At 40.9% G+C, this 14,230-nt stretch overlaps 2 protein-coding genes across 4 annotated transcripts in view; both read right to left on the bottom strand.

The window, feature by feature from the left end:
• Positions 1–1,934, bottom strand: part of LOC106575846 (OX-2 membrane glycoprotein) — a 47,343-nt gene extending 45,409 nt beyond the window's left edge. For 2 of the 3 annotated variants that reach the window (XM_045699405.2, XM_045699406.2), the window contains exon 1: positions 1,723–1,933. The gene's annotated coding sequence lies outside the window, so the exon portion shown is untranslated. Of the gene's footprint in view, positions 1–1,722 lie in introns of all 3 variants that reach the window. The other variant, XM_045699407.2, reaches the window with a different exon arrangement.
• Positions 1,935–2,103: 169 nt separating this feature from the next.
• Positions 2,104–5,968, bottom strand: LOC145861379 (uncharacterized). Its single transcript, XM_082963680.1, has 4 exons — positions 4,412–5,968; positions 3,513–3,818; positions 3,391–3,426; positions 2,104–3,307 (listed from the first exon to the last, which is right to left on the bottom strand). The coding sequence occupies exons 1-4, from the start codon at positions 4,437–4,439 to the stop codon at positions 3,201–3,203; spliced, it is 477 nt and encodes a 158-aa protein (XP_082819806.1). The 5' UTR covers positions 4,440–5,968; the 3' UTR covers positions 2,104–3,200.
• Positions 5,969–14,230: the final 8,262 nt, after the last annotated feature.

The following is a 14,230-nucleotide window of genomic DNA, read 5'->3' as shown; positions in this document are numbered from 1 at the left end:
ACACGGCCAGATCAGAGCTAACCCACCAGTCTTTTATAGGCAATTCATTGGGTCTTTTACCACGTAAACCGTCTGGGTTCAAACATGCCGTCTGCCCGTTGGGCAAAGTTTAAAACGGCTCCTCTCTTTTTCCACTATACACATTAAAAAAGTAGTTCTGACATCTTATTGTTAATAAAACATAGTATATGGAGTGAATGTAAACATAGAAACCAGTATTTCAAGATGAAACAGTCCCATAACAGACCCTCGAATCCATGCCCTTCAGGCATCTCTTTGAAAAACATGACACAGAAACTCCATTCCTGTATCAAACTGACTTGGATTTCACTGAATATCATGGCATAGATTATTACTGGGCCATGTTTGACTGATTCCATATCAAAGGGTGCATGGCACAGCCAACAAACTTAAAGGTCAACCTCATTGCCACGGAGTAAAGGAAAACCTGGCCTTTCACAGGCAGTAGGCCTATACAAGAACGGAACATGTTAGAGTACACTGGTCCTCAAGGGCCAAACAGTGTGCAGGTGTGTGCAGAGCGTTAACATCTTCAACAGCTGTTTGTTTAGTTGTCAGTAACAAGGTGTGTGGACTCCCTAATGTCCAAATCAAAGACTGGGGAGTCCAGACATTCTATGTGATTAGATCACCAGACTTGATTCAATGTAGGCATTTGAGGAGTACAGAGCCTGTTAAGGCTTGTTCAGTTGATGTACCAACCTATGGGTTTTCTGGAATTGTTCTGTTGATGGATTCACTACCATGATTAGGCAATTTGATTATAATAGGACATTGTTTTGGAGGGGAAAGGGGGGTCTATTGAGCATATAAGGTGATACATTGACGATATTAATTCAATAAAAGGTTGAGATAAGCCTACTAGCAATATGTAGGCTAAAAGATTATCCACATGAGTTGAATGAGGTCCTAGTCAAAAAAAGGCAATTGCACAAAATACAATTTCATCCAACTTCAATATGATGCTATATTTAACATAATCCTTGATTAAAAACTGCACTGGGATACAAAAATATATAAACATGATATAAACAATTGTTATAACAATATTATTAACGTAATGCTGTGGTGGGAAAATACTAAATGATCATACTTGAGTAAACGTAAAGATGTTTTAATAGAAAATTACTCAAGTAAAAATAAAAGTCGCCATGTAAAATACTACTTGAGTGTACAGTAGTGTCATACTTGAGTAAAAGTAAATGCTATACATCAAAATCCTTATATTAAGCAAACCAGAAGGCACGATTTTTTGTTTGTTTTTTACGGACAGTCATGGGCAGACCAACACTCAGACATCATTGACAAACGCAGTATTTCTGTTTAGTGAGTCCGCCAGATCAGAGGCAGTAGGGAAGACAACGCGTTATATTCATAGGTGCGTGAACTGGATCATAATCCTGTCCTGCCTGAGCAGTAAAAGTAAAAAAAAAAAAAAAAAAAAGATTTATAAAGTACATATACCCAAAATAAACGGCTTAAGTAATACTTTAAAGTGTTTTTACTTAAGTAGGCTACTTTACACCACTGACGTAATGTATAGGCTAACCCTACAGACTTCTCCCACCTTTAGAAAATAATGCAATATAGACAACGTTATTATGAACGTATTTATATGCATATGAAACAGAACACAATGTTTAATTTTAACTGGGCCCTATAGCAAATGAATACAGGTTAAAAAAAAAAAAAAAGACTTACCCGTTGAGCAGTACATGGAGTTATTTGGATTTATTTAATTCCGTCCTCTGCAATAACACACTATTCTACAATTCGACTATCAAATCTATGCTTCAAAAGTCTTAAAGCTGAACAGATCGGGTGTGATGCGTTCCGCCTCAACATGAGTGGCGTCAGAGAACAGAGACTGCAAGTCAAGTGAACCTATATAGCGGACTGTCTATGGACTGTCTTGGGTAGGCTGTTGGCGATGTTGCATGAGCGCTGCAAAACTATCAAAACCGTTTCTCTACCACCTCTCTCCCTAAATTATATTCAGGCGACCCCTAGTGGCAATTGTTTGCAACATTGGCTGGTCTCGAGTGGCAGAAGAATCAGACAATTCGTTTAAGCTTTGCCAGCAGCAGATTTATGACAATTCCATAAATTACAACATTGTTACAGCATGTGATTTATAAAGTGATTGAATAATGAAAAGAAAACGCACACAAAACACACCACAGAGTACATTATGATGACATTGTGTAGGCTATAATATTACAACACCTAGATTTATAACAAATGTAAGAATGAAGCATACACTTCTAGGGTTTCTTCATGACCAAACTGCTAATATATTTACATAGGCTACATATGAACATATTTATACAATAACCCGCAGGACTATGTGTGTGTCATTAACCATTCAGTCAGCTAATCAGTATCTGTCAGTATCTGTCGGAGACAACTCAACAGTCTCCGTGCCACAGATGTGTGTGTGACAGTATGATAGTCGCTCAGTAATCCTTTAGAAACGTTTTCATATTGTTCTGTATAAAGAGAGTCATTAACATATTGCTCTGTATAAAGAGGGTAATTAACATATTGTTCTGTATAAAGAGGGCAATTAACATATTGTTCTGTATAAAGAGGGTAATTAAAACAAAATCTCTGTATAAAGAGGTAATTAACATATTGTTCTGTATAGAGGGTAATTAAAACAAAATCTCTGTATAAAGAGGGTAATTAACATATTGTTGTGTATAAAGAGGGTAATTAACATATTGTTCTGTATAAAGAGGGTAATTAAAACAAAATCTCTGTATAAAGAGGGTAATTAACATATTGTTGTATATAAAGAGGGTAATTAACATATTGTTGTGTGTAAAGAGGGTAATTAACATATTGTTGTGTGTAAAGAGGGCAATTGACATATTGTTCCGTATGAATGGTAATTAACATATTGTTCTGTATAAATAAGGGTAATTCACATATTTGTTTTATGAAGTATGTAAGTGACATGAGTAACATTAGAACAACAATGCAGGAATGCAACTCATTTGAATATGTGTTAGATTAGACCTGTGGATTTCAGTCATCATGTTGAGGGTTGAGTGTTGATAGTTCTTCCTGTTCTATGTCATGGGCTGTGGAATTTGGGCTAAAGACTGATTGTCAAACTTACAAAAACAATGTCAAAGTAATACTGTATTTTCTCTTTGTCATCTGAACAGTAAAACCTACCTTCTCATTGTATTTCTCAGTTTGCACCACAGTACCACAGCTCCACAGCACACAGCAATGAAACACAGTGAACCCATCACTGAAACAATTACTGTTGGCTTAACTGTGAAAGATGACAAGATGAGAATGGTACAATTCACAGATAAGAGTCAGAGATTAGTTGTGGTCATTATATTAATGACTTACCACTGATCCTGTCACCATCAGTGACCTCAGGTACACCTAGCACAGAACATACAGAGACAGTACTTCAGAATGACACCAGCATGTTGGTTGTTACTGTAGGCATGTACAGAACCATTTCTCACCAGGAAATGAAGCTTGAGTTCTAGCTGGAATAACCATGGATACGTTCTTGGTGACACCTCCAGAGAACAGTGACACCACACAGACAACCCTGGTGTCTTTGTCAGGTAGACTGAATGCTGCCAGCGTGAAAGTTATGATGACTGTGACAGTACCATTGAGATGGGTGACATTGACCATTGTGGAATTTTCTAGAATTTCTGTGTTGTCCCAGGTTACTATAGGAACAGGTCGTCCAGTAGCAGAACAGGACAGAGTGGTGTGACTGTTGATGGTTTGTGTGATGAGGAGTGAGGGTCCATACAGCTCTATAGGAAAACAACAAACAGGTCACAGTCAATGTAAATACTATAATGTTTTCATGCCCATCACATGGTCAAATTGATCTATGATGTTTGGAGGCCATTGTTCCTGTGTTAAAGGGATATTACACATTGTTCCTGTGTTAAATGGATATTACACATTGTTCCTGTGTTAAATGGATATTACACATTGTTCCTGTGTTAAAGGGATATTACACATTGTTCCTGTGTTAAATGGATATTACACATTGTTCCTGTGTTAAAGGGATAATTACACATTGTTCCTGTGTTAAAGGGATATTACACATTGTTCCTGTGTTAAATGGATATTACACATTGTTCCTGTGTTAAAGGGATTTTACACATTGTTTAAGACCTCAAAAGTAGCCTTATGTTAAGACGAATCCACATTATATGCCTGAACTCCAAATGGATGGAAAAGATGAGCACAGCAGATCTGTAAAGGACATGCTGCTTATCTTCTCCATTGATTTGGGAGTCTGGCAAATAGCTGAATCTTCAAACCAGATGGCCTAGAACATGGACTTATCTCAACTGAAATCTACGTTTAAAGGTCTAAAAACGTCTGACAAACTTACCATTTATCCATTTATAGAACTTGCTCATAAGAGAGAGAATTTTTCATAAGAAGGGCCTGAAATCAAAGTCAATATTCAGACCACTAGGGGTCAATGTTTTTAGATAGAATATCCAGTAAGCCTCCCTTTGTAATAGTAGGATCCCGATGTTTCCTCCTCTCCTTGGTAGAGCAACATGCTCAATGCCTGTGTATTTGAGGGAGGAGATGGGATGGTTAGCTTCAACAAAGTGAGCTGCTAATGGATAGTCAATGTTCTTACACCTGATTGAGCTGCGGTGTTCAGCTATGCGTTGTTTTAATTGTCTTTTCGTTTGTCCTACATAGGCTTTGAAGGAAAAAGTCTGACTCAAAGACAAAGTCGTTTTTGGATAATACCAGTTCAGTAAATTGTAAGATGCAATCATTGGATGGAGCAAGGGTAGTCTCTCTGCTGAAGGAAGTGTTGCAGCGCCTGCAAGCCTCAGTATGTGGGATGTTAGTGTACAAGTTCTCCACATCAAAAGTGGCCAGCAGGGTGCCCTCTGGTATCCTTCTAATCTCTCTATCAATGAGATCATGTGACTAGTGTCTTTGACATAAGGATGGGAGATTCTCAACCATCGGTTTAATGTGGTGATCCACAAACTTAGAAATGTTGGCCGTCACAGAGTCAATTGCTGCTACAATGGGCTACCTGGGGGAGGAGACACTTGTTTGTGTAATTTTGCAACTGTATAACAAGTTGGTATCTTAGGAAATGTCACACATAGAAATTCACATTATTTTTTGATGATTTGTCCTGATTCCAAACAGCTTTCCACTGTAGATGAGATAATATGCTGAAATTCTAGGGTCATTATTCAGTTTGCGATAGAAGTCACCTTTAGATAGTTGTCGGCGATATTCATTCACATAGTCACATTTGTTTTGTATACAAATTCCTCCTCTTTGTCACATTTTTTCATGATAATCGAAGGATCCCACTGTAATATTTACATAAGGCCAGTTTGCGCTGTTCTGTGACGGGAGTAGTACACAGCGTTGTATGAGATCTTCAGTTTCTTGGCAATTTCTCGCATGGAATAGCCTTCCTTTCTCAGAACAATAGACTGATGGAGTTTTATTGGAAAGGTCTTTGTTTCTGGCCATTTTGAGCCTGCAATCGAACCCCCAAATGCTGATGCTCCAGATACTCAACTAGTCTAAAGAGGCCAGTTTTATTGATTCTTTAAATCAGAACAACAGTTTTCAGCTGTGCTAACATAATTGCAAAATGGTTTTCTAATGATCAATTGGCCTTTTAAAATTAAAAAACTTGGATTAGCTAACACAACGTACCATTGGAACACAGAAGTGATGGTTGCTGATAATTGGCCTCAGTACACCTACGTAGATCTGCCTTTTCCAACTACAATAGTCATTTACAACATTAACAATGTCTACACTGTATTTCTGATCAATTTGATGTTACTTTAATGGACTTTTCTTTTTCTTAAATAAAAAAAAAAAAGACATTTCTAAGTGACCCCAAACTTTTGAACGGTAGTGCAGCTGCAGACATAGCCTATAGGCTTATGTTGACATTGTATAGACAAAGCTAATATTGTGAGGACTGGACTAAATACCAGGCAGAGCCAAAGCGAAGTGTTATATTTGATTTTTTCCTACATTTTATATTTTCTACAATTTCTTATGTTAATGTTAAGTGAATATTATCATAATTTATGATTCTATAGAAAATATTTTATTCAATAAATATTTTGTTTGTGCCTCATTCTGTTCTGTATTGGTCTACTTATTCTTAGACAGACAGATGGAGCAAACTGTTTTAAAGGAGGGAGGATTGATGTGGGAGCACTGAGGTGTCAGGTGTGACTGTGTGGCAATGGTAAATGGTTTACATGGCTCACGGGTCAGGTAGGAGGGCCCCTTAGCAGAATTTTGCTTAGGGCCCCAGGGAGGTCAGGACCGGCTCTGGTTGCAATACTCTGCTAGGGCATATAAAGCTGTGACAAAATAATCCACCGTTTCATTTCCTCCCTGTCTCCGCACATTAAAGCGTCCCTCTCATACATCACGTTCTTTTTAACAATAAAGAATGCATGAGATCCGTCTCTTATTTGTCCATAATGTTTTTGCTAGAGTTCGTTTAGGTTTAGACCCCTCAAAACGTAATGTGCTTCGTCGCCCATTACAGTACATGAGAGTATTCACCTGGTTCTCCTCCGTAGATGTGTGAAGATTAATCGCCTGACAAAAGCGCTCAAACCTCCTAATCCATCTGGTCCATTCTTGAGGTTTAGAAAAATCTAACGGCTGTATGCTAAATGTAGCACTTGGGCCTGTATGAGCGAGTATCTGTGCCCCTCCCGCTGCACCTTGCACGGGAGGCTGGCCTCTTCCCACTGCCGCCGCTGGCTTCTGCGCTTCTCCCGCAACGTCTTCCATGCTGATTAGCCTCCGCGATTTTCTTCCCAAAACTTTTCAACCATGTACTGTAAGCTAAACTCTGTAAGTAAATACACTCGTTCTATCCCGCTTCTGACACCATGTCGTGTAGTCAAACTTGTCTGTATGTGAGTAAAATAACTACTAACGGAGGTATCTTTATGAAGACACATGTATGCTAACTTGACATTGCTTCACATTACAAGACCCCATGCGAGAGATGCTTTCATCATGAACCCCTCCCTACCTTACCACAGCCCTCATTAGCATATGGCCAATCAGGATGCAATATGCAAATAACACCACAGACTTGACGCTCCGGTACCGTTTGCCGTGCGGTAGCAGAGAGAACAGTCTATGGTGCCGAGCGGTGTTGCCAGAAAACCCCGCCTCCATTAATTATGAAATTCCGCATTCAATTCATTTTCAATGGAAGGAAAGCGGTGAGAAGCGGCGAGGGCTTGGGAGGCGGTGAAAAAGGAAAACTTTTCCCGACTTTGACGCAAATCACCAGCGGCGACCGCTGGGCGATGACCAATCATATCGAGTGGTTTCCATGACGAATTTGACGCTATGCAACCCATGGCTGGAGACTTTCTTCAGCAAAGATGGCTTGCAAAAATACTACAAAGTGATAACGTATCATGCAACACATATGTACAGTTGAGAGGAATATGTTAGTTAATGTGGAGACTAACGATTATGCATATGCTTTTGTCATGAAGTTAATTTACAAAAATCGTGATTTAGCAAGCTAGCTGACTAGCTAACATTAGCTGGCTAGCTTTATGGGTGTTGTGACATGAGTAGGACATTGTAATTCTGGTTGTTTAATGTTTTAGGGACACCTGAAGCAACCAGCAAACCAGGCTGACGTCTTGTGAAACAGTGGGTGTAATGTACACTTTTGTAAGCTTGCCTTGCTGATATTTGCCATGCAATGCAGATTAATTAACGTAGCTAGCGAACTATTTTCTTGCTTATTGTGCAGTAGAGGATAAAAATACATGTATTCCTACGGATGTGTAGTTAGCCTTGGAGCCGATCTGTGTATGGACCCTAAAACGTTTGGTATACAGTCGTGGCCAAAAGTTTTGAGAATGACACAAATATTAATTTCATCAAAGTTTTCTGCTTCAGTGTCTTTAGATATTTTTGTCAGATGTTACTATGGAATACTGAAGTATAATTACAAGCATTTCATAAGTGTCAAATGATTTTATTGACAATTACATGAAGTTGATGCAGAGTCAATATTTGCAGTGTTGACCCGTCTTTTTCAAGACCTCTGCAATCCGCCCTGGCATGCTGTCAAGTAACTTCTGGGCCACATCCTGACTGATGGCAGCCCATTCTTGCATAATCAATGCTTGGAGTTTGTCAGAATTTGTGGGTTTTTATTTGTCCACCCGCCTCTTGAGGATTGACCATGTCACGTCCTGACCAGTAAAACGGGTTATTTGTTATAGTAGTTTGGTCAGGGGGAGTTTGTTTTGTGTGTTTTGGGGTTTTGATATATGTTCTATATTTCTATGTTCATTCTATGTTCCCTATCCTTGTTTTGTATTTCTGTGTTTTGGCCTGGTATGGCTCTCAATCAGGGCCAGCTGTACTTCATTGTCGCTGATTGGGAGCCATACTTATGTAGCCCTTTTTCCACCTGTCTTTTGTGGGAAATTGATTTTTCATTGCTGTGTGTGTAGCCTGCAAAACTGTCTAGCTGTCGTTCGGTTTCTTGTTTAGTGTTCAATAAAAGTTAAAGATGAGCACTCAACCCGCTGCGCCTTGGTCCATTCACTACGACGGCCGTTACAGACCACAAGTTCTCAATAGGATTAAGGTCTGGGGAGTTTCCTGGCCATGGTCCCAAAATATCAATGTTTTGTTCCCCGAGCCACTTAGTTATCACTTTTGCCTTATGGCAAGGTGCTCCATCATGTTGGAAAAGGCATTGTTCGTCACCAACTTCCTGGATGGTTGGGAGAAGTTGCTCTTGGAGGATGTGTTGGTACCATTCTTTATTCATGGCTGTGTTCTTAGGCAAAATTGTGAGTGAGCACACTCCCTTGGCTGAGAAGCAACCCCACACATGAATGGTCTCAGGATGCTTTACTGTTGGCATGACACAGGACTGATGGTAGCGCTCACCTTGTCTGATCCGGACAAGCTTTTTTCCGGATGCCCCAAACAATTGGACAGGGGATTCATCAGAGAAAATGACTTTACCCGAGTCCTCAGCAGTCCAATCCCTGTACCTTTTGCAGAATATCAGTCTGTCCCTGATGTTTTTCCTGGAGAGAAGTGGCTTCTTTGCTGCCCTTCTTGACACCAGGCCATCCTCCAAAAGTCTTCGCCTCACTGTGCGTTTAGATGCACTCACACCTGCCTGCTGCCATTCCTGAGCAAGCTCTGTACTGGTGGTGCCCCGATCCCGCAGCTGAATCAACTTTAGGAGACGGTCCTGGCGCTTGCTGGACTTTCTCTCCTTGAAGTTCTTAATGATCCGATAAATGGTTGATTTAGGTGCAATCTTACTGGCAGCAATATTCTTGCCTGTGAAGCCCTTTTTGTGCAAAGCAATGATGACGATATGTGTTTCCTTGCAGTTAACCATGATTGACAGAGGAAGAACAATTATTCCAAGCACCACCCTCCTTTGGAAGCTTCCGGTCTGTTATTCGAACTCAATCAGCATGCCAGAGTGATCTCCAGGTGTGAGTGATCTCCAACACTCACACCTGTGTTAACGAGAGAATCACTGACATGATGTCAGCTGGTCCTTTTGTGGCAGGGCTGAAATGCAGTGGAAATGTTTTTTGGGGATTCAGTTCATTTGCATGGCAAAGAGGGACTTTGCAATTAATTGCAATTCATCTGATCACTCTTCATAACATTCTGGAGTATATGCAAATTGCCATCATACAAACTGAGGCAGCAGACTTTGGGAAAATTAATATTTGTGTCATTCTCAAAACTTTTGGCAACGACTGTACATATTAGTTCAGAACCTAGCTATGAACCTCAGCTATCATAGCTGTATCAACTTCAAAACAGTTTGAATAACATTAATGGCAAATAAAGGTGCAGTTCAGGTATGAATGTTTTTGAGATAATTTTTCAGTCATATCAAATTCCAGTCTTTGAATGATACTGTGTCTGCATGTATGTATTACAATTATACACTTCAACAGTGTTTATCAATCTTGGTCCTGGGACATTAATGTTTACACATTTTAACTATGCAATAGATTAGAAACATGATTTAACTAGTTAATTAAAGGCTGATTTGTAATTCATTTATACAGAAATATAATTTAAAAACACTACACTTCCTATGCATCGTGTAAGTACTCTAAAACCAGTTCATCTCAATATCTAATTTCCTTCATCTGCATTGATCTGATAAACACAGGATAGGTGTAGTATTTCATCAAATGAGAAACTTAATTTCAGCCAGTAGAGAATGTGAAACGCTTTATTGAAAGTTCATTATCCATGTGTTATAAATACATTATAAATATTATAATGGTAATATTATAAATACACGTTCAATCTGTACTTCAATGCACATCTGATGTGCATTATAAAAATAGAGGAAGAAAGAGGTGGCGAGAGAGGTGTAAAAGACAGAAAGGGAACGAGGTAAGAACAGAGAAGCAGGGAACGCAGCATATGATTAATGAATTACAGTGCTACTAAACTTAATATTCTCTCAGTTCATCACAATTACATAATAGTGTCTTTAGCGCTGTCTCCTAACCAGCCTTGGGCCCCTAGTTGGGCCGAAGGTTCTCTTAAGAGCGGGTGAGGTGGTGATGACGGTACTGGGGATTGGCATCCTCTCACATCAAAACATACCTGCAGACAGAGATTCTTGACGCTATATGCTGCAAGCACACCTACCAGCAAGCCACTCTTGGCGGCAGGAGTGGCACGCAGCAATTTACCGCGTACTAAATGTACAATAAATTAAAAAATAAATAAAATCATGCTCCACGTGCTCCACAATGAAAATGTACTGTCAGTATCATAAACAGTTACTGGTCCCAGAGAACCAACATCACGTTTTGGACCAGCAGGGGTCGCACATGACTGCAAGGAAATGAGAAAATACATGGGGTCTAAAGAAGCTTTCCATTGAGCTGAAATAAATAAATTAGGGCTAAAATATTGCACATTCACAGAAAACAATGTAAAGTAAAAAAAAAAAAAACTATGACTCTAACATCGCTCTTCTTTCTGGTCTTTCAGTAAGTAAATTGTAGCACAATTAATATATCTGACCGGCCCAAAAGTTAGACAGCACTTGTGAACCCAGAGTCACACTACGTAGGTAATTCCAATGTGACATCTACTGTAAAAACCCAAGATGTCCCATTATCACATTTTAGTGGTAAGGCTAAAGTAACTGACTGTAAAGGAAAGTCTAGAGCTGTGTTCCAATACCCATACTAACATACTGTATACTACATACTTAATGAGTATATACTGCATACTATTAGTTCATTTTAGTATACTGTAAACGAACAGTATGCTTTCAGTTGAGGGAACTAGCTCTTCGCCTGTCTACCAGAAGTTGATGCTGTTGCTATGCAACCTCTTGCTAGCTAGTTAGCGTAACAAATTACTAGTTAGACATTTTATGACTTCAGGTGTGTTCTTAAATTCAATCTGGGGGGATGCATCTGCGACAGCCGAAAGTCAGACACTAATGTCGTTTTCCAATAGCAAGGCTATTCAGACCAACATGGATGAGTTGCCCAAAAACGTTTTCTTTATAATGTCGAAATAAATATGTTTCCAACCCCCATATCACACACTCACAAACTGATATCATACGAGTGTACATTGTACAATCAATTAGTGAGAGAGAGCCTCAAACATAACATTAATTTGTAAAGATCTGTATGAATCATGGCAAAGTTGATTCCTGTTTCAGTCATGTCTTTGGTCACGTTAGGGTGAGTAAAAAACAGATAATGATTGGTTGACAATAGAGCCTACCACAATGCAGGCAATTGCTGCAGGATGAAGTTAGAAGGGTAACTGCAGAAACCTTTTTTATAAATTCATGTAGTCGTCAAGTTCATGTAGACGCCACTCTCAACTATTATTCTGACATTTCACATTCTTAAAATAAAGTGGTGATCCTAACTGACCTAAGATAGGAAATGTTTACTAAGATTAAATGTCAGGAATTGTGAAAAACTGAGTTTAAATGTATTTGGCTAAGGTGTAGGTAAACTTCGAATTTAACTGTCTGTACTTCCAAAAAAATGTCTAAATAAAAATATACACGCAACTGAAAAAAAATAAATGTATCTTCGACACCTCCAATATATTGAGCTGTTGTAGACTTCTGACCTGTGTGTGGCAGTACTGTATACAGTGCCTTCGGAAAGTATTCAGACCCCTTGACTTTTTCCACATTTTATTACGTTAGCCTTATTTTAAATTTAGATAAAAAAATAAAAAAATAAATCTCCAGCATTGAAGGTCCCCAAAAACACAGTGCTCTTCATCATTCTTAAATGGAATAAGTTTGGAACCACCAAGACTCTTCCTAGATCTGGCTGCCCAGCCAAACTGAGCAATCGGGGGAGAAGGGCCTTGGTCAGGGAGGTGACCAAGAACCCGATGGTCATTGTGACAGAGCTCCAGAGTTCCTCTGTGGAGATGGGAGAACATTCCAGAAGGACAACCATCTCTGCAGCACTCCACCAATCAGGCCTTTATGGTAGTGGCCAGATGGAAGCCGCTCCTCAGTAAACAGCCCACTTGGAGTTTGCCAAAAGGAACCCAAAGGACTCAGACCATGAGAAACAATATTCTCTGTTCTGATGAAACCAAGATTGAACTATTTGGCCTGAATGCCAAGCGTCACATCTGGAGGAAACCTGGCACCATACCTATAGTGAAGCGTGGTGGCAGTATCATGCAGTGGGGAGGTTTATCAGTGGCCGGGACTGGGAGACAAGGGAAAGATGAACAGAGCAAAGTACAGAGAGATCCTTGAGGAAAACCTACTCCAGAGCGCTCAGGACCTCAGACAACGCAGGACAATCTTCGGGACAAGTCTCTGAATGTCCTTGAGTGGCACAAGCCAGAAGCCGGACTTGAACCCAATCGAACATCTCTGGAGAGACCTGAAAATAGCTGTGCAGCGACGCTCCCCATCCAACCTGACAGAGTGTGGTGGTTAATTTCTTTACTATCAAATGAGAGACAAACGTATCACACAAGTCAGAGTTATACTTAAACTAAATCTTTATTCACTTAATAATAAGGGAGCAGGTCAATACAACACACAAAGTGAATCGATTGAGTGCTCTACGATAATGATGGCTGGTCAACGAATCACCCTCAGATGATTCATTGAGAGCCCCGAGACAAAGGTCTTTTATAGCCAAGACACACCCCCTTCAGTCTACATGACAACCAGCAGATGTATGGAATGGGTCACAAGGTTAAGATTGGTATGAAAGATACTGTCTGCTGTGAATTATAAGGATCTACTATAAAAACTGTTCTCATTGTATAGAGACCAGGTCTGGCCATGGATTCATCTCTCCCTGGTACCTTATAGAACAGAAACATTAACTCATGCTCTGGAATGTGGTATCACCCAAAGACATGTAAATCTTCCAGACTGGCGGGCCGCTCTGGCGGCTCCAGACTGGCTGGCGGCTCCAGACTGGCGGGCGGCTCTGGCGGCTCCTGACTGGCGGGCGGCTCTGGCGGCTCCTGACTGGCGGGCGGCTCTGGCGGCTCCTGACTGGCGGGCGGCTCTGGCGGCTCCTGACTGGCGGGCGGCTCTGGCGGCTCCTGACTGGCGGGCGGCTCTGGCGGCTCCAGACTGGCGGGCGGCTCTGGCGGCTCCAGACTGGCGGGCGGCTCCAGATCACCCCTACTGGCTGGATGCCCACTTTCCCCTGGCACATGCGGGGTGCTGGTACTGCGCGTACCGGCCTGAAAATACCCGGCCTCGCCACAGCACCCATCACCCCAAAGCACGGGACCTGTCCAGTATGTCTCTGCCCAAAAAGGGTACGGGGAGCTGGCCTGGGGCTCCATCCTCGCCCCGCCAAACTGCCCTTGTGCCCCCCCCCCAATTTTTTTTATTGGGGCTGCCTCTCGGGCTCCCTTACCAGCCGTGTTCCCCGGTCCCCGCCAGATTTCCTCCGCTGCTTGGTCCTGTTGTGGTGGGTAGTTCTGTCACAGCTGTCGTGGAAGAGAGAATGGGACCGAGGCACAGCGGGTTGCGTGCTCAACATATTTATTATAATAATGAGAACACCACGGAAAAACAATAAACAAACTAACGACAGGAACAGAGAAGCAGGCTCAACAAAAGCAGTGCTCTCAAACAACTACCCACAAGTGACAAACA

Source organism: Salmo salar, chromosome 17 (assembly GCF_965601325.2).
Source record: "Salmo salar chromosome 17, fSalSal1, whole genome shotgun sequence".
NCBI lineage: Eukaryota > Metazoa > Chordata > Actinopteri > Salmoniformes > Salmonidae > Salmo > Salmo salar.
Note: the sequence above shows the minus strand (reverse complement) of the source record. Positions and strands in the feature narration are given on the sequence as shown.